This window comes from Myxocyprinus asiaticus, chromosome 45 (genome assembly GCF_019703515.2).
Source record: "Myxocyprinus asiaticus isolate MX2 ecotype Aquarium Trade chromosome 45, UBuf_Myxa_2, whole genome shotgun sequence".
In the NCBI taxonomy this organism is placed as follows: Eukaryota; Metazoa; Chordata; class Actinopteri; order Cypriniformes; family Catostomidae; genus Myxocyprinus; species Myxocyprinus asiaticus.
In genome coordinates this window covers 6,382,054-6,409,796 of record NC_059388.1, presented here as the reverse complement: position 1 = coordinate 6,409,796, position 27,743 = coordinate 6,382,054, and the positions used below count along the sequence as shown (strand labels likewise).

At 38.2% G+C, this 27,743-nt stretch overlaps 1 protein-coding gene across 4 annotated transcripts in view; it reads right to left on the bottom strand.

The window, feature by feature from the left end:
- Nucleotides 1-27,743, bottom strand: part of LOC127435150 (FYVE, RhoGEF and PH domain-containing protein 6-like) — a 44,606-nt gene that overhangs the window by 10,965 nt on the left and 5,898 nt on the right. For 3 of the 4 annotated variants that reach the window (XM_051688370.1, XM_051688368.1, XM_051688369.1), the window contains exons 3-20: nt 22,593-22,701; nt 22,006-22,062; nt 18,691-18,758; nt 18,498-18,528; nt 13,433-13,584; nt 9,110-9,266; nt 7,256-7,343; nt 7,044-7,094; nt 6,844-6,902; nt 6,700-6,771; nt 6,535-6,603; nt 6,223-6,306; nt 6,053-6,132; nt 5,743-5,842; nt 4,971-5,114; nt 4,786-4,888; nt 4,072-4,166; nt 3,826-3,954 (exon numbers count right to left, since the gene is read on the bottom strand). In XM_051688370.1, coding sequence (XP_051544330.1) covers nt 3,826-3,954; nt 4,072-4,166; nt 4,786-4,888; nt 4,971-5,114; nt 5,743-5,842; nt 6,053-6,132; nt 6,223-6,306; nt 6,535-6,603; nt 6,700-6,771; nt 6,844-6,902; nt 7,044-7,094; nt 7,256-7,343; nt 9,110-9,266; nt 13,433-13,584; nt 18,498-18,528; nt 18,691-18,758; nt 22,006-22,062; nt 22,593-22,701 — 1,648 coding nt within the window. The remainder of the gene's footprint in view (nt 1-3,825; nt 3,955-4,071; nt 4,167-4,785; nt 4,889-4,970; nt 5,115-5,742; nt 5,843-6,052; nt 6,133-6,222; nt 6,307-6,534; nt 6,604-6,699; nt 6,772-6,843; nt 6,903-7,043; nt 7,095-7,255; nt 7,344-9,109; nt 9,267-13,432; nt 13,585-18,497; nt 18,529-18,690; nt 18,759-22,005; nt 22,063-22,592; nt 22,702-27,743) is intronic. The other variant, XM_051688371.1, reaches the window with a different exon arrangement.

The window sequence follows — 27,743 nt, the reverse complement described above, 5'->3', positions numbered from 1 at the left end:
TTTAATGCACTCTATACCTGCATATTTGCTATTGTATCAAAGTCCCTTTCTATACCCAAAACATGGTGGTTTCTCCACAAATTGTTTTTAATAGTTATTGCTGTTCTATCGTTAACAGTTTAAAAAATATATAATAATGGATCAAACTAAAGATTTTGTTTGATGGGATTTGTTTATAATTGCTTGCATTATACAGATTCTTGGAGCATGCCACATTTAATTCCATGTGTAACTGCACAGTTAAAACACGCAGGGTTTTGAAACAAATCACCCTTGGTAAATATGAGCAAAGAAGGCTGTCTTTATTCTTTATCCTTTTGGTCTTTCATCCAAAATATTCACAAAAATCTATCCTCTAATGATATCAAACAATTGCAAACACAACACAAGTTTTTATCAGAAAACAAACATTTTTGTCAAATATATGTGGGGCACAATTATTGGCACCCTTTTATTCAATACTTAGGACAGACCTCACCGAAATGACCTGCCGGTTGAACAGCGGTGCACCTCACTGATCTCTGCCTGCATCACCTTTGTCTAATGATGGACTACACTCTTAAAATGGAATACATAGACAATCAAATAACTGCCAACAAAAGCCTTCATCAGCCAACTAACAAAGGACAATGCATATACTGTATGTGAACTTCTGCAGTTAATCCAGGATGGACTTCAAAGACTTTAGTCATCAATCTTACAGTTCATTCAAAATATTTGTTTAAACACTGGCCATTAACACTTACTTAGTTTACTCATTTGAAACCATGATTTGCACTGCACATAAATAACTAATATTGGCATTATATTCATGTTTTTTAGCTAGAGGTAAACTGGCCCCCACAGTGAGTGGTTTCTCCCAAGGTTATTTTTCTCCATTAACCAACATCTTATGGAGTTTTGTGTTCCTTGCCACAGTCGCCTTCGGCTTGCTCACAGGGGTTCTAAATAAAATTATTATTCAGTTATTTAATTTCTATACACAATTTACAGTCTTATTTAATCAAACTACATAATGATGACTCTAAGACATTACAGATATACAGTTTCATTTCTTTTAATCCATGATTGTCTGTAAAGCTGCTTTGAGTCTTCTCCTATAATGCCTAGTGTTTCAAGTGTTTTCTTTCTTGCTGAGCAAATCAACAACAAACTAGTCATCACTGCTGCAGCTTGTGGAGAAAACAGTTTTCTTTTTTCGATCAGCTTGCTAATGAACTCGCTTGCTTGTCTTTTTTATTGTGATTACATTGTTGTTTTGCAAACTTGTCAAAAAGTTGTTCTTCTCATTCGTGATAGGTGGAGGGCGGACCTTTAATGTGCGTTGCGCAACTTACTTTACTGGAGTAAAATTGACTGTCGATCAGCGCTTCCTAATGTAATGCCGTGGATGTGCTATCGGCGAACATTCGTGACTGTTGCAGTGTGAATGGGCCATTTCTCTGTGATTTATCCTACTTCTTCGCAACGCTTTCGACTTTCAGAACAATCAGTCTCATACATATGTTTTTTATTATTTTATTTTTTTATGTAGTGAAATATTTAATTAAATTGTGCTGTTTATTACTATGATACTCAGATACATCAATTTGGGTACTTTTTAGTTTTATTAAATGTATTTAGTTTAACCTTAATTGAGATCCTTATTTTACCAGGTACACTAAATATTGCTTTGCTTGCAAAAATAGATTATATCTGATTTATTTTTTTAAAAGATAGTTTTATATTTATTAGGACTGTCAATCTATTAAAATGTTTAATCAAATTAATTGATTATGACATGATATGCCTATTAATTGCATATATAAATATTTGCTGAAAAGCCCCTTAAATAACAATAATTCAATATGATTATAATTATACTGCTAATTATAATAATTATAAACAGTTTTATTTTATTTAAATAATTATTATATATATATAATATAGATTATTATATATATATAATATAGATTATTAAATACAGAAAATTTATTACATTATTGTAGCAGACGAGTAAAGCATCAATAAGATGAAAAAGTGGCTTTATAAGGCAATATACTGTTTCCTTCTATATTATTGAACATAAGCCTATCATAGGCCTACAGCAATCCATGTTGCTATTGAATTCGTCAATTTGTCTGAGATAGATTTTTCCTAAGGGCTCAATGTACACCTGCATCATACGGACGCTTCTGGAGCGTCATAAACAGCGTCAAAATCAAGTTAAACATAGTTTGAAACTTTGAAATACACTTCTCGAGGTCCCTGCCTTTTGGAATTTCGCTTTGTCCAGCTGTGCTTGAACACAAGAACACGTCCTCATCTTGTGCTGTTGCTAGTGTCAGGAAAGCCTGAGTTTGGTTTGTCCTTTTTGCAGCTGTGTGTTACCAATACAGCTTGAGCTTCACTTACTGCCCCCTGCTGAAAACAAATTCAAGCATGAATTACTCAGATGGTAAGAATTTTTTATATTACAGTCCGAGGACATGAATAATTGCGTACTTTTTTAACGCTTTATTTTTATATAATTAATCGCACTGAATCAACATGTTAAATCGACAGCCCTAATATTTAAATATACACCGATCAGCCACAACATTAAAACCAAATGCCTAGTATCGTGTAGGTCCCCCTCGTGCCGCCAAAACAGCTCTGACCCGTCGAGGCATGGACTCCACAAGACCTCTAACGGTGTCCTGTGGTATCTGGCACCAAAAAGTTAGCAGCAGATCCTTTAAGTCCTGTAAGTTGCAAGGTGGGGCCTCCATAGATCGGACTTGTTGGTCCAGCACATCTCATAGATGCTCAATCGGACTGAGATCAGGGGAATTTGGAGGCCAAGTCAACACCTTGCACACGCACCTGGCCATCCACATAATCAAAAAGAAAATGTGATTCATCAGACCAGGCCACCTTCTTCCATTGCTCCATGGTCCAGTTCTGATGCTCACGTGCCCATTGTAGGCGCTTCCGGCGGTGGACAGGGGTCAGCATGGGCACTCTAACTGGTCTGCGGCTACGCAGCCACATACGCAGCAAGCTGCGATGCACTGTGTGTACTGTCACCTTTCTATCATGGCCAGCATTAAGTTTTTCAGCAATTTGTGCTACAGTAGCTCTTCTGTGGGATCAGAACAGACGGGCTAGCCTGCGATCCCCACGCACATCAATGAGCCTTGGGCGCCCATGTCCCTGTTGCCGGTTCACTTTTGGACCACTTTTGGTAGGTACTAACCACTGCATACCGAGAACACCCCACAAGACATGCTGTTTTGGAGATGCACTGACCCAGTCGTCTAACCATCACAATTTGGCCCTTGTCAAAGTCGCTCAGATTCTTACGCTTGCCCATTTTTCCAGCTTCCAACATATGAAATTCAAGAACTGACTGTTCACTTGCTGCCTAATATATCCCACCGCTTGACAGGTGCCATTGTAATGATATAATCGATGTTATTCACTTCACCTGTCAGTGGTTTTATTGTTGCGGCTGATCAGTGTAAGTGGCATTTTAAAAGATATGGCCCCTTTAAACAGCTTCAGTTTTGTTAGCTACTTTTTCATAGTTTTGTATTGTGGCTAAATACCTTTTCAAAAGGTTTGATTGTAATTTACTCCTTTGAATACTGAGCTCTTCCCCAACACTGTCTGATAGTAACATTGTTAAAAAGTAATAGCTTCTTAAATATATTTTGCTACTTTTTGTTAGTAGCATGAAGTGTAGCTATTGTACCTACATTATCAAAAGAGTAGCCTGACTGTAGCTAACTAGGTCAAACTATGAGTAGCTTGTAGCATCTCTAACACAGGCTGTAAGTTACTGCACAAATATAGGCAACGTACTTCACTAGCGGCATAAGTGTAGAGGACTTTGTTCTTAATGACAAACCACAGTCTCTTCCAGGGCTTCTTGTGACCTTTAGATCTTTGTAGGTATCCACTCATAGAAGAGTTCTCAGTGTTGGCCGAAACCTGTGAGCAACATTTAAATAGTAACACAATATGAGTGTTTTGTGGATACAGTCCTCACTACAGTGACACATTATACAAACACTTCATGCGGTTTGCTATTGGTGTACTGCAGGTTACCTCTTTAAGGGCTGAAGGAATCTTCTTCTGTTTTCTAGAAAAAGCAAATGTTGAACTCCGCCCACTAGGGGAGACAGTCAAGTTGGATTGCTCACCTAAAAGACAAAAGCAAAACAGTAAACTAGATTTTTACACTAGATTGTTGATTGTTAGGGTGAGAGTTTTTTAGCGCATTGCTATGCAGTTGCTAAGGTGTTCTAGGTGATTGCTAAGGTGTTTAGAGTGGTTTTTAGCATGTAACTAGTTGCTAGGGTGTTCAGGGTGATTGGCAGGGTTGTTGCCAAGTGGTTAAAAGGGTGTTCTGAGCAGTTACCAGGATATTGCTATGCAGCTGATAAGGTGTTCTGGGTGGTTGCCAGGGCATTGCTGTGCAGTTGTTTTGATGTTCAAAGCAGTTGCTAGGGTGTTCATGAGTGTACAAACGGTGCGAGACGATTTGCACGCTTAAAGCTGAAGTGTGTAATTTCTGCGCCAATAGCGCCACCAAACAGAATTGCAAAAATAAACATTGTTTTCAAACAGCTTTCTGAAAACACTCCCCATCTTCTACATGGAACAGCAGAGGAGCAAAATTTGGAAAACGCTTAAAAATGGCAGTGTGGACGGAGAGCATTTCGAAAACGCACTTTTCAAATGTATCAGGATTAATGCCTTCGTAGAGATGGGGGAGTAAGAGAAGAGAAGATGTGCTGAGTGAAAGCTAAAATCTCGTACCCTTGTGCTGTAGTTTAATATAGCAGTGGTCACACACTCGTGCCAGCTGATTCTTCAGGTATTCCAGGTAATATTTATTAGAGGAACACGCCTGACACACCACCTGTTGCCAAAAAAGTCATCAGATCTATTCATTCACTCTACAAAATATTACAAAGCCTGGGACAAATTTTCTGATCTCTAACCTTTCCGCAAGCCCGGCAGTGGTGGCGTCTCCAGGTGAGCGTGAACTCACAGGTGCAGATCATACACATGGTTGTCCGCAAATCTGGGATCCAGATCGGAGCTTTAGATCCCAGCGGAAGACCATCATCAGAAATTCCCTCCAACTACACAGAGAAAAACCACACACATTAAACAAAAAGTCAATTTTCAGCATGAAAAACAGGCACAAATTTTAAATAGAAACAATGCACCTCTACAGACTCCTTCAAGATATCGTACAGCAATTATAAACAATTTTCTTACGCAGGCTAGGACGATATTTTGGCATGTCAATTACATATAGTGGGGTCCAAAAGTCTGAGACCACTAGTGCCACTAATGCTTCTATTTTGAATTTAATACAATTCAATCAATTGCAAATTATATTACATTTATTAACATTTGCATACATTTCATGAATGACCTAGAAATAGTGCAACATCTTCAATATTAAACATTTCTTAATTTTATTTAACCTGAAAATGCAGTCTCAGACTTTTGTGCCCCACTGTATTTTTATTTTATTTTCTCCGAAAATTATACAAATTTGGCATCGGACAGGTGTAAATAGTTCTGGTCTACAGGCCTTAGAACATTCAACTGGATATTTTACACACACAGACATAAAGATGAGAGCACTATACATCAGATATAACACAGATACTCAGAATCAAACATGTAAAATCAACACACACTCAAGTGCAAACACACACACACACACACACACACACACACACACACACACACACTCACCTCTTGGCATTTGCTGGAGAAGAATGAAATCTTCTTTCTGGTGTAGTCGTCTATTGCATTAGTGATGGCTTCCAACCATTCATCTCTCTCTGTGGCTGAACTGCAAACAATGTTTAGAACCAGTCATTACAATTAAAATAGTACCAAATATTTAATTATTTAGTTATTGTCATGTATAATTATTGACTCCACTACCGAAATGACTTTTTGGATCCAAAACATGATAATCATTTTTTCCAAACAGTCGGGTTACATGTGTGTGAGTATGCGGATTAGGGCTACGACCCTAGTGTATGTGTGTATTTCTTACTTGGCAGACAGTATGAAGGAGCGTTCCACACTCTCAATGTTTAACTCATTCTGATAGGCCTCCTGACTGGGCTTGCTCACCTATAAAAGACGTGAGACACAAATACAGGCTAAATCCTCCTGTTGTGTGTTTTTCGTGTATGTGTGTGTGTATGAGAGTGGATATCTGACCTTCATGCCAGCCAGAGAGAGCATGCTGTTGACTTTATATTGGCCGGACTGCACTGGTGTTGTATACAGCAGAATATCATTAAACTGTGTGAGAGAAAGTTGACATTCACTGACTGTCCCAATAACAAAAAATCATTACACCACCCTTATGTCATATGAAGCACTAGCTTATGACCTGCTAATATGGTCATTTCAACAACAAAATCACCCATTATAATCACTATATGGACATACTATATACAGTACTATGCATACTGTATGGCAAAGCTTCAACGTGGCCTCTTTCACAAAAGTACACAGTTTTTTTCTCACCAGGAAGAACATTCTGGGCTGCATAACTTTCCTGGAGAGTTTCATCAGTGTGCCCTCTTTTAGGAAAACCTGCATATGACACGCAGAAATCCAGTATGTTAGTTTAGCAACACAGACTTCAGGTGCAACACATGGCTGCATCATGGGTAATGCAGTCTATCTTACCCTGCCAGGCTGCACGATTTCATGATGACCGTTGAGACTGTACTGAACCTGCATCAGTTTCTGAAAGTTATCCTGAATACAATGATATACCTGTTAGAAGTCATTCATATTCATGATATGGTAATGAGGAGTTGTTTGTCATACCCCTTGTTTCATGATATCGTTTGCATGGTTTGCAACTTCCTTCACCACACCAAGAGCAGCTGTGTAAACCAAATCAAAGCAGAAAAGTTCAACAAAGTATTTTAAAAGTCTTATGTATAAGCGTCAAATCAAGCTGATATATAAGAATAGCTCTCTAGTGTGTGCATGTATTATTTATAGGGAAATCTGTGAGCTCTTACTTTGTGTGTCTTTGTAGTCAGATGAATCCTCAGGAAGGTTCTTCAAATAATCTGAAATTGGCATAAAAAAATTTGAATTAGAAGATTCAGAAGTGGTCAAAGAAATCTTCTGACTTCCCAGAATTGTAAGTTTGACCTACATACTTATGAAATTCCCTCCTGATCCACTGCTGAGTGTAGCATGTACTTATATAAAGATATACAGTATGTACCTGTAAGCAGGAGTTGGTATTGAGGGATCCTCTGTACTGGTTTCAAAAGATAATGCTTTAATGCAAGACTAGCACAGCGAGGACTCGTCTATGAAAAGGGAGCGAAAAATTAAAGATCAACTAAACAGACCCATTAAAACAATATCATTAGAATTTTATGCATATATATTTTGAAGAAAAATTCAGCCTTCACACTGTTGCGTATTTCTGTTTCATTATCCAAAAGTTAGATTTCTGCACCAATTACTAGAACAATTTCACATACAGTTGTGTTCAAAGAAATAGCAGTACAACATCAGTAACCTGCTGAACCACTGTTATTAGTAGTAGTGATATTTCTGCATTGCAAATAATTTATTTGTAGATGTAGTAGTGTAATAGAAAAACAACAGACCCAACTGTCATGACATGCATGCTGCTTGTCCTGAATAATTGACTCATTCATTGAAAGGGGCGTGTTCAAAATAATAGCAGTGTGGAGTTTAATTAGAGAATTCATTCATTCTGTGAAAAAACAGGTATTCATTAATTGTCCTTTATTAAGGAAGAAGAGAAGCAAATGTTTCACACATTGTTATAAAATATATTTCCTTCTGAATTGCTAAGTAAAATGGGCCGTTCCAAACGCTGTTCGGAAGAACAACGTAATTTGATTCAAGTTGATTGGAGAGGGGAGAACATATAAAGAAGTGCAGCAAATTATAGGATGCTCAGCTAAAATGATCTCAAATGCTTTAAAATGGCAACAAAATCCCGAAACACGTGGAAGAAAACGAGCAACTACTGTTAAAACGGATCGAAGAATAGTAAGAATGGCAAAGATTCAGCCAATCATCACCTCCAGAAAGATCAAAGATGATCTAAAATTACCAGTAAGTACTGTTACAGTCAGAAGACGTTTGATCGAAGCTAAGCTATCAGCAAGAAGCCCCCGTAAAGCACCATTGTTGAAAAAACCGCATTTGTGCAGAATCGGTTAAAATTTGCCAAGGAACACATCGATTGGCTCAAAGAGAAATGGCGTAACATTCTGTGGACTGATGAGAGTAAAATTGTTCTTTTTGGGTCTAGTGGTCATCGACAGTACGTCAGGCGACTCCCGGGAACTGAATTCAAGCCACAGTACACTGTGAAGACAGTGAAGGATGGTGGCACAAAAATCATGGTATGGGGATGTTTTTCTTACTATGGTGTTGGGCCTATTTGTTGTATACCAGGGATCATGGATCAGTTTGAATACATCAAATTTCTTGAAGAGATTATGTTGCCCTATGCCGAAGAGGAAATGCCCCTGAAATGGGTGTTTCAACAAGACAACGACCCTAAACACACGAGTAAGCGAGCAACATCTTGGTTCCAGCCAAAAAGGATTGAGGTAATGGAGTGGCCAGCTCAATCCCCTGACCTCAACCCCACTGAAAACTTGTGGGGTGACATTAAAAATGCAGTTTCTGAAGCAAAACCCAAAAATGCACAGGAACTGTGGAATGTAGTACATTCATCCTGGGCTGAAATACCGGTTTCTAGGTGCCAGAAGTTAGTTGACTCGATGCAACGCAGATGCGCAGCAGTTATCAAAAACAATGGTTATGCAACTAAATATTGAGTTTGAAGAGAAAAATGTCGACACTGCTATTTTTTTGAACAGATTAATATTCCTTTTCTTTGCTTCCTGTAAAAGAATAATGCAGACTTGATAAAATTTGTTAAGGCTTTGATTTGGAATTGAATGGGTAATGTTTCCACTACATTTGAAATATGGAAATAAAAGCTATTAAAACATATTTGCACTTTATTCACTTTTATTAACACAATGCTATTTATTTGAACACAACTGTACTAAAAACAACATACCTCAAACTGACGTACAACGTTGGCAAAAGGAGGATTTTTGCGGCACTGTTCATCCAACAGAGCTACGTTATGGTCAAACTCTCGTATATAGGTTGAGTACATCTTCAAGTATGGACCCTTCTGAACGAAGATATCAGCCAACCTCTGGTGATCAGACCTGTAAAAGATGCCAAAAAAATCCTGTATTGAGCATTAACTGGTTTATGATATATGTGTTTTAATAGCTATACAAGTTTTGACTCTTAATATTCTTTATAGACAGTATCTATAAACTACTTTGCCCCTTAGAGGACAGGAAGGGAATTTATTTTCTGAAATAGTTTTGCGTTCACTCACAAAAAGTTTTGCATTCCCTTGCGATAGTTTGCATTCGCTCGCAAAACGTTTTTGCGCTTCCTCACAATCGTTTGCTATCCCTCAAATAGTTTGCATTCCCTTGCAACAATTTTTGCACTCCTCTGCAAATGTTTTCATTCACTTCAAAAAATTTGAGCTCCCTCGACTGGTTTGCATTGCCTCACAGTAGTTTGCGTTCTCTCTGTAGGGCTTTACTGGTTGTTTAGATCAGTGTTACTATCAGAAATAATTGATAATTATTTCTTTAGTTATTAACTAATATTTAAATTAATTAATTGAATCTAACTCATTAAAACCTCATATGGGGCTCCAGTAAATGTAGTGCACTACGTTTAGGAGCGGGTTTGGTTATTAGCAATAATTAATAATTAAAGATAATTATTAATTATTAAAATCAATAGAACATTGATGAGAATCAATGTTAGCTTTTTTTTAATCCTTTAAATCAACAATTATCAAAGATAATCGCCAATTGTTAACATCGCTGAAACATTAATTAAAATTAACACTAGCTTATTGATCATTCAAATTCATCAATCATCAAAGATAATTATCAATTATCAAAAATCAACAGAATATTAATAAGGATTAATATTGACGGGGCACCACCCTGGAATCAGGGACTAATAACCAGATAGTATAACAGTCTCAATATTAGATTGTTTTCTTAGGAAAATCGACATCCGAAGAATAGTGATTTTCGGGAAAATAACAATGAATGAAGGCTTGAATCCGAGCACAGACATCCCGTCAGCATGACACAGGTGTATGCAAAACAAACCAAAACACTTCTCTCTGTAATATAAACAAAGTTTATTTATGCAGTAATATCAATTAATAATTAATACAATGCAGTCAATAAACTTCCGACTTACAACTACAAACTAAACAGTGATATGATTAGATATGGAAATAAAAATAATCCTATAACACATGAGGGTGTGTGTGTGTTTGAGAGCGAGTGTGTGTGTGTGTGTGTAAGGAGGGACACACACAAAAAAATGGCGGACGTGACTCTCGTGGAGAGTATGTCACGCGAGACTTCCGGCCAGAGATTATGGCCACGAATGTGGGCGGAGAGAAACCAGTCAATGGCGTCTACCAGTTACCGCGTGTATCCGCTTGTATGATAGCTTAGGGACAAAGCTGAGCTTTATCACGAAGCTATCTACTAGCCAAAAATGTGTGCCAGAATGTTTGTGAGGGGTCGCGTGTGTGTGTGGTTAGTACGAGAGAGAGAGAGAGAATTAAGTGATGGCCCCAAAGCCGATTTCACGATCGTGGGAGAGAAAGCAGCTGTTAGTTTCACTCAGAGACGCAGTGGAAGGCTCGTAAACCGTTCCGTGTTCTTTGATTCTTTAATGGATAAACTCAGTTTGCCGGTCTCACCCGCGATGGCGGAAATGCACAACAGCCCAATGTGGTTGGACCATAATACAGCAAATCAAATTCGTGATAATTAATACCCTGAGTATTAATAATGAGTGGACATGGCAGTCCTTAAACTGTACAAGCAAAAACCTTGGTACACGAGAATAACACACTATAATATTCTATCTCTGCCCAGACGTAAACCTCTTACTTGAATCGCATGAGGATGTAGAATGTGTGTTCATCCGTCCTTTAACTCACACTTGGTTCCTCGAGGCTCGGGTAATGACGGGAGGCCGTTTCCTCACTCTGTCGGCGGGCGGTACGGCTGCTGATTCTCGGCGGGCTGGCCGAGAAATTAGCAACATTGACTTGATTGACGATAGAAGAGAAATCTTTAATCTCTTCACTTCTGCAGGCAAACGGATGAAGATGCGGATTGCTCGGCGGTCTCCTTCGGATCCGTTAGAGTGTTCGGTGGAACACAGAGTAATCTCAACTCGTCCAGCGAGATGGAGATTGTATGGCCACAGTTTCAAGTCGGATGTTACTCCCTTGTGCCACGAGGCTGCACCCGAGAGCAGCGATGAGCTGCGTCTACACACGGCGAGCAAAGTTGCTGGAAGCAAATCCCGGAAGCATTTCAGAGGTATTTCTACTCCTGATGATGTCATGGTTGAGGGACGTTCTGTTGTGTGCCTCATCCAATAGGAGTTGAGAGTTCGATCCTTTAGTGAGCAAGGCTTCATGGGATTTGTAGTCTGTTTTGGACTCCCTTTGTTTGATTTTGTCGTGGTTTTTATCAGTAAGATTTACGACTTGTTATGTGGGGGCCTGAGTTAGGTTTTACAACTGTGTTAGGCCTGCCTTTGTCTTCTATCTGAATACATGGGGCCCAACATCTCGCAATAGTTTGCGTTATCTTGCAATTCGTTTTGTGGTCCCACGAAATAATTTGCATTCCCTCGCAATCATTTGCGCTCCCCCGCAATAGTTTGCTCTGCCTCACAATAGTTTGCTCTCCCTCGCAATAATTTGTGCTCCTTTGCAACAAGTTTTGCGCTTCCTCGCAATATGAAGTTTGCATTCCCTCACAATAAGTTTTGTGCTCCTTCGAATAATTTGTTTTCTCGCAGTAAGTTTTGCACTCCTTCGAATTGTTAGCGTTTCCTCGCAATAGTTTGCACTTCCTTATAATACTTTGTGGTCCCTCAAATAATTAGGGTTCCCTCGCAATAGTTTGCACTCTCTCACAATAAATTTTGCGCTCCCTCAAACATTTTGCATTCCCTCGCAATAAGTTTTGCGCTTCCTCTCAATAGTTTGTGCTCCCTCAAATAGTTAGTGTTCCCTCGCAGTAGTTTGCATTCCCTCAAATAAGTTTTGCGCTCCCTCAAATTGTTTGCATTCCCTTGCAATAAGTTTCGCCTTCCCTCGCAATAAGTTTTGCGATCCCTTGAATAGTTTGCGTTCCCTCGCAATAAGTTTTGCGATCCCTTGAATAGTTTGCATTCCCTCGCAATAAGTTTTGTGCTACCTCTCAATAGTTTGTGTTCCCTCGCAGTAGTTTGCATTAGTCAGCAGCACGTCTGGTCTTTAATCAGCCAAAGAGGGCTTACGTCACCCCACTCTTGATTTCACTCCACTGGTTACCAATAGCTGTCCACATCAAATTCAAGGCTTTGACTCTGGCCTTCAGGACAGCCTGTGAAAAGGCACCCTCTTACTTCAATTCACTCCTCCAGGTCTATGTTCCAATTCACTCTCTACAGTCAATGAATGAGCGGTGTCTGGTGGTCCCGTCACATAGAGGCACAAAGTCTATTTCACAGTCATTCACTTTCTCTGTTCCTCTGTGGTGGAATTAATTTCCAACCTCCACACAATCATTTACTCGCAATAGTTTGATTTCCCTCACAATAAGTTTTGTGTTCCCTCGCAATAGTTTATCCATTCTTATGAAAATTTACCATGGTTTTACTATAGTAACTATAGTTCAATTTTGGTATTTATAGTAAAACATAACCACAAAAGTTCCCATGGATTTAATACAGTAACACAAGACCATTGTGATAGAATGCAAAACTGTTTCAGAAAATAAAAGTCCTCTAAGGGGCTCCATAATAAACTCCCTTAGGGTTTGTCTGCATAACTGAATTATATCTGCTGCTACCCACTAAACATATGTGCTACTCCAGCTTAAAAACAACATGAAATGCATCCGCAACACATTGAACTTCTGAGTAAAATTCTAAGTGAAACATAATTTTCAGTATGAAACAATGCAGGACAGGACTTGGGATTTGATTGGATCGTGGATGTCAGGCTACTGATATTACTGGTTATTAACACATTTTTCCCAGCCCACATGGCCTAGATTACATCTGCAGAAAAGTCATTTCAGAGGCAGAGAATGTGATTACATTTTGATGAAGATTATGAAAACAAACCTTCTCTTTTGAATAAAATGCACTGATTAACACCAGAGGCATTTTTTAAGAAAGTAAATGGGGTCAATATAGATTTCATGTTGACTCTACAAGAACTCAGTGAGCGTGTGTGTGTGTGTGTGTGTGTGTATGTTTGTTTAAGTACCAGTGGGCAACTCTCTCCTCAAGTTCTTTCAGCAGGTCTTTATTCAGTTCGTAAAGTTGAGGCAGGTAGTACAAGATCTGATTCAACACTTTCTCCTCCACTAACGTCTTCCCGCTCGCACGAGATGCTTTGGCAACCGCATCCCGGAAATCCTGACACAGAAACAGAGATGTTATGTAGTGCCAAATTCCAATGTACAGCAACAAAACAAGCTAGACAAGATGAGTAATAACCAAAAACACATGGTAAAATCCACAAAGCTGCACATGGGTAGCTGACATTAAATTTCAAACAGTAACAGATGTGTCCTGTTACATATCTTATAAAAGTATTTTAAACAACATTTTCTAAAAAAAAAAAAAAAATGTATAACTGTTAAACATGTTAAGCAGTTTTTATTACCATATAATAATTGAAAAACTACAGGGAATATTTGTACTTTTAAACATTCCATTTAAAATGAAAAAGTTAATGGACATAATTCAACTATCCTCAAAGCCACATAATCAATACTCAAAATATTTCACATTTTATATATATATATATATATATATATATATATATATATATATATATATATATAACTGAGACCTACAAACTGACAGCACAGTCTATCAACAGCTTTAACAGGAAGTAGAGAGGACATTCTCTCACAAACACACACACACACACACACACACACACACGCGCACGTGTCTTTAGGACAGCTGTTTGGGGTCATGGCCATACAAGTGGGTTAAGGGGGGGGACACTTCAGACACACTCTTCCTCTCGTTCTTCCTCTGTAGTCTCTTTTCTCTTAATTCATTTCACTCTTTCTGTTACTTTCTCTATTATTCTGTACATCTCTCTTATTTTTCTACCTTTAATATTTTTAGCAACTGTGCTGTAAAGTGCCCTGACAGCACATGTACATCACCCAGACGTCTATTTGATGTGTGTGTTTACATCTGGAAGACGTTTTTTTTACATTGTTTGCTCATCTGCGATACGCATATAAGACGTATGTCAATAAGTTTGTCTCAGATGTGAATAAGACATTCAGCAGATGTCTTTGAGACGTTTATGATTTAGAATGTTTGTATATCTGATCTTTTTAAGATGTTTAGCAGATGTTAACAAGATTGTGATGCTTTCCAAATGAAAAGATCTAAAACAGACATCTCGGAGATGTACGTGTGCTATCTGGGTGGATGATTTAGGAGACGCAGGGCCTTATTTAAGCTACATCTTAAGCGCAGTGCTATGCAATCCACTTCATAAGCACAAAGTCAATGAGTTTGAAGTTTTGGCATTTTGTATTTAATTTTATAATTTTGGGAATTATAAAAAACCCTACAAAATGCAACGTTCAAATGAATTTCGGTAAAGAAATTCGGGAGGAAATGCACTTAAGGCTAGGGTATACGTTGTTTTTCCGCATGCTGTTATGTCTCACGCATAACCAAGCGCTTAGACTTTCAAAGTATACTCTTTTTACTGCAAGCCTGTATGGATGTATTCAACACGTGCACTATGACTGCTTTGTAATACACTTTTAGCACAATCAGTGAAAGGCACATACACTGACAACGCAGACTGTCTGTGTGTCTAGAACAATTAGGCTGAATGCAGACAGTCTTGATTTAAAACTTTATTTTAATGCGATTTTAATATAAAAAATAATGTGTTAAAAAATATTAACACAATTAATCATGCCCCCCGACCCATAGGAAAATTCTGTGATAAAATTATTTTCTTACCACCTGAGCTATTCAAGCTTGAAGTACATGTAACTTTGTGTTTTTACAAGCCGCATCAGCAGGGGGCAGTCAGCGCACCTCAACAAACCTCACATGCAGCGCAGCAACAGAATGAGAGGCGGTCAAAAATGATGCGTTCTTTTTTTTTGGGGGGGGGGGGGATTTTTTCCCCCTTTTTCTCCCAATTTGGAATGCCCAATTCCCAATGCGCTCTAAGTCCTCGTGGTCGCATAGTGATACGCCTCTGTCCGGGTGGCGGAGGACGAATCCCAGTTGCCTCCACGTCTGAGACCACCAACCTGTGCATCTTATCACATGGCTTGTTGAGCACGTTGCCATGGAGACATAGCGCATGTGGAGGCTTCACGCCATCCACCGCGGCAACCACGCTCAACTCACCACGCGCCCCACCGAGAACGAACCACATTATTGCGACCACAAGAAAGTTACCCCATGTGACTCTACCCTCCCTAGCAACCGGGCCAATTTGGTTGCTTAGGAGACCTGGCTGGAGTCACTCAGCACGCCCTGGGATTTGAACTAGTGAACTCCAGGGGTGGTAGCCAGCATATTTTACCACTGAGCTACCCAGGCCCCCTAAAAATGATGCGTTCTTGACAGCTGGAATTGCTGTCGAATCTATGTCTAATCACTGCTTTACTCATCTGCCACAATAATGCAATATATTTCAATATACTGTATATACAGCTCTGGAAAAAAAAAAAAAAAGAGACCACTCCAAATGTTCAGTTTCTCTGGATTTACTATTTATAGGTATGTGTTTGAGTAAAATTAACAATTTTGTTTTATTCTATAAAATACTGACAACATTTCTCCCAAATTCCAAATAAAAATATTGTCATTTAGAGCATTTATTTGCAGAAAATGACAACTGGCCAAAATAACAAAAAGGATGCAGTGTTTTCAGACCTCGAATAATGCAAAGAAAACAAGTTCATATTCATTTTTAAAGAACACAATACTAATGTTTTAGTTCAGAAATCAATATTTGGTGCAATAACCCTGATCTTTGCACACTTTCCACCAGTCTTTCACATTGCTGTTGGGTGATTTTATGCCACTCCTGGCTCAAAAATTCAAGCAGGAATGGAATGACTGCCATACATGTAGAGATGCTGATTTAAGAAACATTTGGAGTGGTCTCTTAATTTTTCCAGAGCTGTATATATACAGTGTATACATTATATCAAACACAGTTGAAAGCTATTTGGTTCGTTAAATGAAGCTTAACATTGTCTTTGTGTTTGTTTTTGAGTTGCCACAATATGCAATAGACTGGCATGTGTTAAGGTCAATATTAGGTAAAAAATGGCAAAATAGAAAAAGCTTTCTCTAGAAACTCGTCAGTCAATCATTGTTTTGAGGAATGAAGGCTATACAATGCTTGAAATTGCCAAAAAACTGAAGATTTCATACAAAGGTGTACACTACAGTCTTCAAAGTCAAAGGACAACTGGCTCTAACAAGGACAGAAAGAGATGTGGAAGGCCAGATATACAACTAAACAAGAGGATAAGTACTTCAGAGTCTCTAGTTTGAGAAATAGATGCCTCACATGTCCTCAGCTGACAGCTTCATTGAATTCTACCCGCTCAACACCAGTTTCATGTACAACCGTAAAGATAAGACTCAGGGGTGCAGGCCTTATGGGAAGAATTGCAAAGAAAAAGCCACTTTTGAAACAGAAAAACTAAAAATTAAAAGAAAAGGTTAGAGTGGGCAAAGAAACAGACATTGGACAACAGATAAGTGGAAAAGAGTGTTATGGATCTTAAACACATTGAGCTTTTGTGGGATCAGCTAGACTGTAAGGTGCGTGTGAAGTGCCCGACAAGACCTCCACATCTATGGCAAGTGCTACAGGAAGTGTGGGGTGAAATGTAACCTGAGTATCTGGACAAACTGACAGCTAGAATGCCAAGGATCTGCAAAGCTGTTATTGCTGCACGTGGAGGATTTTTAGATGAGAACTCTTTGAAGTAGTTTAAGATGTTCTGGACATTTTTATCAAATTGTAATAGTTATTTTTCATGTTATTAATGTCCTGACTATACATTGTGATCAGTTGAATGCCACTTTGGTGAATAAAAGTACCAATTTCTTTCCATAAGAGAAAAATCTTCACATTATTCTAAACTTTTGGCCACCAGTGTGTGTGTGTGTGTGTGTGTGTGTGTGTGTGTGTGTGTGTGTGTATATATATATATATATATTATATATATATATATTTACAGTGGCAAGAAAAAGTATGTGAAACCTTTGGAAATACCTGCATTTATGTATAAATGTGTCTTAAAACCTGGTTTGATCTTCATCTAAGTTACATAATGAACACAAACTATCTGTTTTAACTAATGTTTTAACACACAAATTATTGTATCGTTCTTGTACATACTGAATACATCATTCAAATATTCACGGTGTACGTTGGAAAAAGTATGTGAACCCCGTAGGCTAATGATGTCAACAAAAGCTAATTAGAGTCAGGAGTTGGCAAGCCTGCAATCCAAATAATGAAATGAGATTGGAGGTGTGGGTTAGAGCTACTCTGATTCATAAAAAGCACTCAAACATTTTGAGTTTGCTATTCACAAGACACATCTGCTGACGTGGACCATGCCTTGCAAAAAAGAGATCTCAGAAGACCTACGATCAAAAATTGTTGCTTTGCATAAAGCTGGAAAGGGTTAAAAAGTTATCTCGAAGAGCTTAGATATTCATCTGTCCACACTTAGACAAACTGTCTATTAATGGTGACGATTAAGTTCTGTGGCTACTCTCCCTAGAACTGGCCATCCAGCCAAGATGACTCAAAGGGTACAACGCAGAATGCACAATTAGGTAAAAAATGAACCATAGAGTGACAGCTAAGGACTTAAGGAATCATTGGAACTGGTTAACATCTCTGTTCATGAGTTTACTATACGGAAAACATTAAACAGGCACGGTGTCCATGGCAGGACACCACAAAGTGATATGTAGTGATATTCACTCATGAAGTTTTGCACATCACAGTTTTGCATTCAACACACAGCTACACATTAAAGTTAGCTCATTAAAGCAACTCAGAAATAATCAGACAGATGTCTGTGTTTGTGTGTCCCGAAATAAGCCTAATCAGACAGATGTCTTTGTATGTGTGTGCATATTTGTGTGATCCCCTCTACAACTCTCCTGTAGCCATGAAAATCAAATATTGTATGTAATTTTCTGCAATTACACACAAACTAACACAATTCTACTGTAAACACAATTTTTTCTCTGATTCAAATCTGAAGCCAGTGAAAACAGTGATGACTTACAATGTGAAGCAACTTCAGAACATCCACAAATCTGCAGAAGACACACAGACACAATCAAAACAACCTCAGACACACACAAATAAACAATCTGTACATGTGGTCACTACTAAAATATGCACACACATTAATATACACAGCACAAATGAACAGATCTTCATCATATAAATCACTATCAAATGATCACAATACTTACACTTTCTCTGAGCTCATGATCTCCATGGCGATGTGGACCACCTTGTTTCTCTTCGCCTTCTCTACCTCCTAGAGACACACACATTAAAACGCTGTCATGATATTAAACTATATTACAGTATTCTTTATAATGGCATTAACTTACACAGCTGCTGCATCCAACCATGATTACTGACAATATATAGCCTCATATCAAAACAAACGCCCTGTACATCCCATCTGTGTGTGTGTGTTTGGGTGTGGGCTGCTTGGTGAAATTGTTTTGGGATAGCGAGAGGCTGCAGTCTTTATTTGGATCAGGGGTCTGTCTCAACAGAAGGACAGAGTTTGATTGAAAGGACCCCCTGTTTCTCAGATCGGGGCGTGTTTGGAAGTCTTTTAGGATTATCTCCAGACAGACCGTCTGCTGGACGCGCCTGCTTGAGACTGATACAGTATATCCATTAGTGTTTGGAACCGCTCCTTTTTTAATTATTTTTTATTTTGAGCCCCTTTTCTCCCAATTTGGAATGCCCAATCCCTTAGTAGGTTCTCATGGTGGCGCAGTTACGCACTTCAATCCGGTGGCGGAGGACAAGTCTCAGTTGCCACCGCTTCTGAGACCGTCAGTCCATGCATTTTATCACGTGGCTCGCTGTGCATGACACCGCGGAGACTCACAGCACGTGGAGGCTCATGCTACTCTCCGCGATCCACGCACAACTTACCACCCGCCCCATTGAGAGCGAGAACCCCTAATCGTGACCACTAGGATGTTACCCCATGAGACTCTACCCTCCCTAGCAACCGGGCCAATTTGGTTGCTTAGGAGACCTGGCTGGAATCACTCAGCACACCCTGGATTTGAACTCGCGACTCAAGGGGTGGTAGTCAGCGTCAATACTCGCTGAGCTACCAGGGCCCCTGGAATCACACCTTTTTTTAAGAAAAAAAGTGGATAAGGTTTTTGTCTTTGAATTAAGGTTAAAACCGAATTGGAAGTTTAGAACATTTAAGACAAGAAATGCCATTCACAATGCATTTAACTTGCACGACATATTTTTTTATTGAAACAGAACATTCAGTAGGACATAATGTAGGGCCGGACTTGATCGTGAACAAGTTAAAATTGATATTATTGGTTAAAGGGATAGTTGACCCAAAAATAAAAATTCTCTCATCATTTACTCACCCTCATGCCACCCTAGATGTGTATGACTTTCTCTCTTCTGCAGAACACAAAGATTTTTTGAAGAATATTTCAGCTCTATTGGTCCTCACAATGCAAGTGAATGGTGAACAGAACTCAGAAGGACCAAAAAAGGTCATAAAGGCAGCATAAAAGTAATCCATAAGACTCCAGTGGTTAAATCCATATCTTCAGAAGTGATATGATCAATATTTAAGTCTTTTTTTTTTTTTCCTAAAATCTCCACTTTCAGTTTCACATTCTTCTTCTTTTGTTTTTGATGATTCACATTCATTTATCACCACCTACTGGGCAGGGAGGAGAATTTATAGTAAAGAAGGACTTAAATATTGATCTGTTTGTCACCCACACCTATCATATTGCTTCTGAAGATATGGATTTAACCACAGAGTAATATGGATTACTTTTATGCTGCATTTATATGCTTTCTGGACATTCAAAATTCTGGTCACTATTCACTTGAATTGTATGGACCTACAGAGCTGAGACATTCTTCTAAAAATCTTCATTTGTGTTCAGCAGAAGAAAGAAAATCATACACATCTGGGATGGCATGAGGGTGAGTAAATGATGAGAGAATGCACATTTTGGGGTGAACTGTCCATTTAAACTATGGTTACTGTAGCAAAACCATGGTTAATTTTTGTAAGGGAATGTCCCCCTAATTAAATAAACGAACTATCAGGTGATATTTAAATTGTGCAATCAGAACTGAACTGTGCGCAATAAGACCAGGGACATTTATTGAGAAAATAAATATGGTATATTTTCATTTTATATTGTCTATAAATATCTAAGACGTGTTTTTTGGTTTACAACTTCTATTAAAAGGAATATTCCAGGTTCAGTACAGGTTAAACTCTGTGGCCAGCATCTGTAACTACAGAAAATAATTTCAACTCATCCCTCAGTTTATAAAAACAACCAAAAACCGTGTTTACATTAATGCACTTACAATGGAAGTCTATGGTGCAAGTGTATCAGAGGGTTTAAAAGCAAAAATGTGATGCTTATATTTTTGTTAAAGCTCTTGTATTTATTCTTTTATACAAAAATGTGTGTTATTGTTACAGAGGTAATTCCTGTGGGTGGAGTTTGCTCCATGTAAACAGCACTTTTACGGATAGTTCTGCCACATCCCTTTCTGGCTAAGGTACAGTTTTGTATTGGCTTTGCATAGTGTGACGAGGAGGAGTGAGGGTGCACGGCCGGCGCAGAGTCAACTAATCAGCGGGAGAGTGAGATAAACGGGAGCCGGAGACACCAGTTCGAGAGAGAGAGACACACGCGGCCGCGCTGTGTGTGTGTTTGTTTTCTGTTATGTTTCAGTTCTTTTACATCATTTAAGTTAAGTTGACTGTTCTGCCAGTTCCCGCCTCCTCCTTGCCCATCTACACATAGTCATGACAGGAGTAGAAATATTGGAGACAACTTTGCACAGACAAGGTTATTATGTGATTCCTTCACCCTAGTCTCATGTTAAAGGGATGGTTCACCCAAAAATTTAAATTTTCTTCTTCCGAAAGCAATCGAAGATTTTTTGGAGAATATCTCAGCTCTGTAGGTACTCACAATGCAATTGAATTGGTACAACATTTTTGAAGGTCCAAAAAGCACATAAAGGCAGCATAAAAGTAATTCTATTTGACTCCAGTGGTTAAATCCATATCTTCAGAAGTGATATGATAGGTGTGGGTGAGACACCGATCAATGAGCATGTTTACATGCATGCCAATACACTGATTACTCCCCAAAATCAGCTTATTTAAAAAATGTGACAAAGCAAGAAAACCGCGTTTACATGAGATTTGAAATAATCGCGTTATTCTCTGCTTCTGACCTCAAACCGTGAAGAGACATGCGCTTAACACGTGCGCACATTGGATAAGTCGGTGACAACACCGGCAAAGGTGCTTACATGCCACGCGAAATCGGCGTAATTGGCAAAAATCTACCTGTAATGACCGGTTTATTCTTACGCCGTTCATGACCGTACGCCGATAAAGGAACGCCGTCTATTGCGTTTACATGACCACACATGCTGTTGGCTTATTTAGCATAACCGGTGTAAGAACGTTCATGTAAACTCGCTCACTATTTATGTCAATTTTTACGATCAATTCCCACTTTTACTTTCTTCTTCTTTTGTTTCTGGTGATTCGCATTCTTCATCCATATCGCCACCTACTGGGCAGGAAGGAGAATTATAGTTAAAAAAATTACTTAAATACACCTATCATATCACTTCTGAAGACATGGATTTAACCTCTGGAGTCGTACTGATTACTTTTATGCTGCCTTTATATGCTTTTTGGAGTTTCAAAATTGCATTGTGAGATATTCTAAAATCTTAATTTTTGTTCAACAGAAGAAAGAAAGTCATAAACATCTGGGATGGCATGAAGGTGAGTAAATGAGAGAATTTTCTACTGTTCTCCCTTTAACACAGTTATAATTATTATAATTAGTTATATAGTGTATATACTTTCAAAACAGTATGTATTTTAACATTTACTTAGATATATATTTTTAAATGTTAGACTTCCATTGAGAGTACAATCTTGTAAACACATTTTTGTTTATTTTTACAACATTATCACAGATGCTGTTGATAAAACTGAACTTGAACTGACACGGAACATTCCTGAAATGGCATGTGCTCACCAACTAGAATGTTGCAACGCTGGTTTGTAAATCTGTGTAAAATGCAGTACCTCTTTGTTTTTTGATTGGCTCATATCTTCCTTGCTGGAGTTGGAGCTGTTATCATCTTCCTCATTAGAGCTTAAACCATCTTCTGACACATCACCGCTCCCCAAACATCTGAAATAAAACAGGAAGTCACATTCAGTTCATGCAATCAAAAAAACTGTACATTCCTGCACAAATATTTACACACATATTCACACGCTTTAATTTTTACACCGTTTTTTTGGTTTTAGTCATAGTATTAGTCTATTGATGAAAATGATATTCGTCATGTACATCTGTTCCTAACACAAAGCTATTGTATGACCTGGAATATAGCACCCAAGTCATATGGACTACTTTTATGGTACTTTTGTCATTTTTGGAGCTTGACAGCCCCTGGTCAAAATATGCGTTCGTTGTAAGTAAAAGCACAGCATGAACATTCTGCTAAATTTCTCCTTTTGTGTTACACGGAAGAAAGAAAGCCCTACGGGTTTGGGACGACATGAGAAGGTTAGTTCATGACGGAAGTTTTCATTTTTGGGTGAACTATTCCTTTAATATACAGCATCAGATAGAACAGGCTCGTCCTTTCTGACAGGACTGACAAGGTAAAAAATTCTTTCACACACACTTTCTCCTCTTTTTGGGTTCCCTTGCTCTCATTCTTCCTCCTGCCACAGGAGGACAGAGCTGCTCTTGTTTACAGCTTATATAAACTCACTCTGCAAAGAGATGCCATACACACACAGATAAGCAGGCAGGAGTTTGGAGATTCTATCATGCCTAGGCAATTAGTTTAAGTTATATTTCAAATGAGTTTAACTATCATATATGTAGGGCACTCAGCTCAGTGGCTGGATGGTGCCAAAATCTTAGTGAACAAGTAAGATTTTTACCTTGTTAACGGCTAATATAGGACTGGCAAACAACATGTCTTTCTAGCTATCTAAATGAGGACCTATCATAGACTTCTATCTATCTTATATATATATATATACACACATATATATATTGTTAATTATAATTTCAGACTAACCCTAACCTTAAAAGAAAACGTTTTGCTTTTGAATAATACGAATAAGAAAATATATATTTTTATGACTCCTTTTTCTGAATGAGAATGTCCTCAGATGTCCCCAAAGGAAATGTTGTCACATTTAGCTATCACACACACAATGGTTTCACTCCAAGTGCTTATGCCTGACTCCTTTTAACCAATATAACACAGCAACCAACCCAATATTAATCACAGAAAGTGGCTGTCTGAAATTGAATATTTGCTTACTGCTTACTGTGCAGTATATAATGTATACTGCCAACTAGTTCTTAAAAATGAAAGTTTGCATGTTTAGTTTGCATTTTTAATCCAATTCTGTGTTAAAATGTCTTGATGTTAAAAATCTTGATTCCAGAAATATTTTTCCCATTAATTTGTTCCATTGGGATTTCATAAAGTACTTCATACAAGCATTCTAATCCATGAAACACCTCCGAGGTGATTCACAACATTACAAACTTAGATTGGTAGCAAAAAGTATTTGAAAATTAGACAAAAAGACAAAGGTAAAAGACTGTGTTCTTAACATCTTTCATGTGGGAATCAACTACAATCACATAAGGCATTGCGAATGACGTAATCAAATTTAAAACAATGGAAATTTGATTTCCTAATCATAAGTGTAGAAACAATTTGTTTACATTTTATTACAAAATATTCAGATATACACACTGGCAGCCAAAGGTTTGGAATAATGTACAGATTTTGCTCTTATGGAAAGAAATTGGTACTTTTATTCACCAAAGTAGCATTCAGCTGATCACAATGTATAGTCAGGACATTAATAATGTGAAAAATTACTATTACAATTTGAAAACAAATGTTCAGAACTTCTTAAACTACTGCAGAGTTCTCATCAAAACATCCTCCATGTGCAGCAATGACAGCTTTGCAGATCCTTGGCATTCTAGCTGTCAGTTTGTCCAGATTCTCAGGTGACATTTCACCCCACGCTGCCTGTAGCACTTGCCATAGATGTGGCTGTCTTGTCGGGCACTTATCACGCATCTAACAGTCTAGCTGATCCCACAAAAGCTCAATGGGGTTAAGATCCATAACAAATTAAAATCACGTCATGTCCTAGTAAGATTTAACAGCAAAAGCTGCGATTTAATGAGATAAATATACACACTGTATAATAATAATAATAATAATAATAATAATAATATAATTTGCATGTGCAGCACTTTAAATGTGAGTGCCTGTGAATGTGTGGTGCCAGTGTTGTGCTAAAATAAACACACAAAGTGCTCATACCTTTTAGAGATCTTTGACTCATAGACGGAAAAAACACCATCATGAGCATCGCACTCTCTGTTTGTAGCAGATGACAACAGGCAGAGCGCTAATTCACTTTGTAGCATGAGGCACATACAGACTACATATTTATTTAATGAAATAGCAGCCTTTTGCGGTTTAATAATCAATTTTAGTCACGTAGCAACTGGCTTTTCCAGAGTGGGAAGCTACCGTCATAATGTCAGAGCTCCTTGGTCATAACAAAACACAGAAACACTTCAAAATAAAAGCTCAATTTAATTAAGGGAAAAAAGTATGACACAAATGGATCACTACTGTATAGTTATGTAATATTCACTGTAATGCTACAAATAATAATAATAATTGTTATAAATCAATAGTAATTTTATTATATTTACGCAATATCTCACATCTGTGATGCTCTGTTATGCAGCACTTTATTTGACAAATATAACTCCAAGGTTGTATTTTGTATTGTGCTGTGAGGTCACTTCATTTGATAAAAAAAAAATGCAATATCATGTTGAAAGTTTTAAAGAATCATTTGATTAAAGTTAAGGAATTCAATGGTATCTGGATATCCCTAGTTTTAGGCTTCCGCTCATACCGAGATGGCGTTTTTTTCCAGCGACAACTGAGCCTTTTCGAAAACGCTCTCCCAAGTGAACCAAGTTGAAAATGCTGTCTTCGCACTGTAGTGTGGACAGAGATATTCAAAAACAATTACATATTAGTTGTCGCTTGATGCAGTCATGTGATCCATTCAACCCCAAACAATCAAGATGGCGGCCAATGTTGTAGCAGCATTGTTGTGTCTGCTATCCACTTACACGTACAACCTTCATATTGCATTCCTTCAAAAGCGAACGGAAGTTTACTCGGAATTGTTGTCCAGCGGCGGAACATGAGAAAAATTGCATTTCAGATGTACATGGAATGATGCAGGGCCATGCTTCGTACTTTTTTCTTTTTTTTTTTTTTTGCATGCGCAGTAAGGGAATTTAAACATTTCGTACGTTTCAGTGTGGACGAGCAACTTTTTGAAAACGTTTAAAAACGGCAGTGTGGATGTAAACGTAAACGCCATTTTCAAATTTATTCGGTTGAACGTGGATGTACCCTTAGGGGCCGCTTACACGACAACATTTTCAACTCGTTTACACGACAACAGCGTTTTGGGGCCTGAAAACGCAAACTTTTGAAAATGGGTTTCAAAGTGCACGTTTTTGAAACCGCTGCCATTATCGTCTCCGTGTAAGCATACAAAAACGCGAATTTGTGAAAACGATGACGTCATGCGCACGCATATTACATTTTCAGTCTATAGGCATGCACGCGGGTACTTCAAAACAACGCGCGAGACATTCAAAACTACAGTGGCGGAATACAGGACTGTGTTTGTGCTGCTCAAGATTTTGAGTTTATTGAGGCTTCTCCAACAAAATGTAGATTTACTACATCACTACTACGACCAGCGATCGCCATCTTCATTGTTTGTATTCACCGCCCTGTGGAAGAATGCTTATGTGCGCAGGCACGTAGTGTTTCTTTACAAAGTGACATTGCCAACTACTGGCCTGACATGCGTAATACAGCGCTTTTAGTCGTTTTCGCGGATCGTTTTGACAACGTTGTCGTCTGTACACTAAACTTTTCAAAAATGCAAAGGGAAAAACTTTTCCGTTTTTAGTACATCATTTTTGTGCAAATGTACCCTTAGTCATAAAACCTTTATTTATATCTTCATCATGTGAGGTAAACCCCTTAATCACAACAGCAATACTTTACAGATTGTATTTGATCTCTCAGTAAATTTGAATATTTATTGGCAACAAGCTGCTGACAACTCATTCCAAACAAATTACCACAAACTTGATTCAAAGTCCTCTGCATCTGGAAAACAACTGCAGATTCAGCAGAATGCTGTTACTTTTCACCAGCAGTACGACTTTATCACTGACAAACTAATGTGAGTGAGGTTTACAAAGTAAGTCATCCTCACAGTAAGATTATGTATTTAATACATCTAAGACTGAGGTTAGTAAGCAATTCCAAACAGAGTAGTACTAAGGGTTGTTCAAGTCCATATTCCTAAGTATGACCAATAGAAATAGTGATGCTTGCCTTGTCAAACACTACTAATTATGCAATGATGGTTTTAATAGATGTTGTACATATGTTAGGAAATACTGTTGCTATATATGCATGCATCCTAAAGTAAATGGCTGTGATGCTTTACAGTCAGCAGTTGCTATTTTAGCATTCAGAATAAGATGAATCATATTTTACTGATATGACAGGATTTGTATTGCTACTTAGTTGGAAATGTTGTAATGACATAGCATGATCATGGGCCAGAAGATCTGACTTTAAAATTCAGAGAATGAAAAAGTGTGTGGGAGAAACCGAGAGCAAGAGAGAGAGAGACTCGAGAGAGAAAGGTTATTTTCCAATGGCTCAGCTCTCTTCTCTTCAGACATTTCCTGCTCTGGCCACTGAAAATAACCCACAGGAAAACAGCCCAACCTGGACTCAAAAACTGGACTGTAACCCTCCCTGATTCAGCACTCACAAATACACACACTTACATGACCACACAGACCAAACTACATTGATGTTTGATCCCACACAATTGGCTATTGTCACTTGGTAAAAGTTTTATACCAATGTGTTAGCAAATCAGACCAGCTGATAATGATAAACAGACACAAAACTAGCAGAGCCCCATTTACAAAAAAAAGAGCAGAATGTTATATGCAGACAAATCACACAATGGATTCAGCGATAGGTGGAATTTTGCTGCTGAAATCGGTGCTTTCCGAAATTCTAATCACTGCCCCCAGTGGCTGAAGTA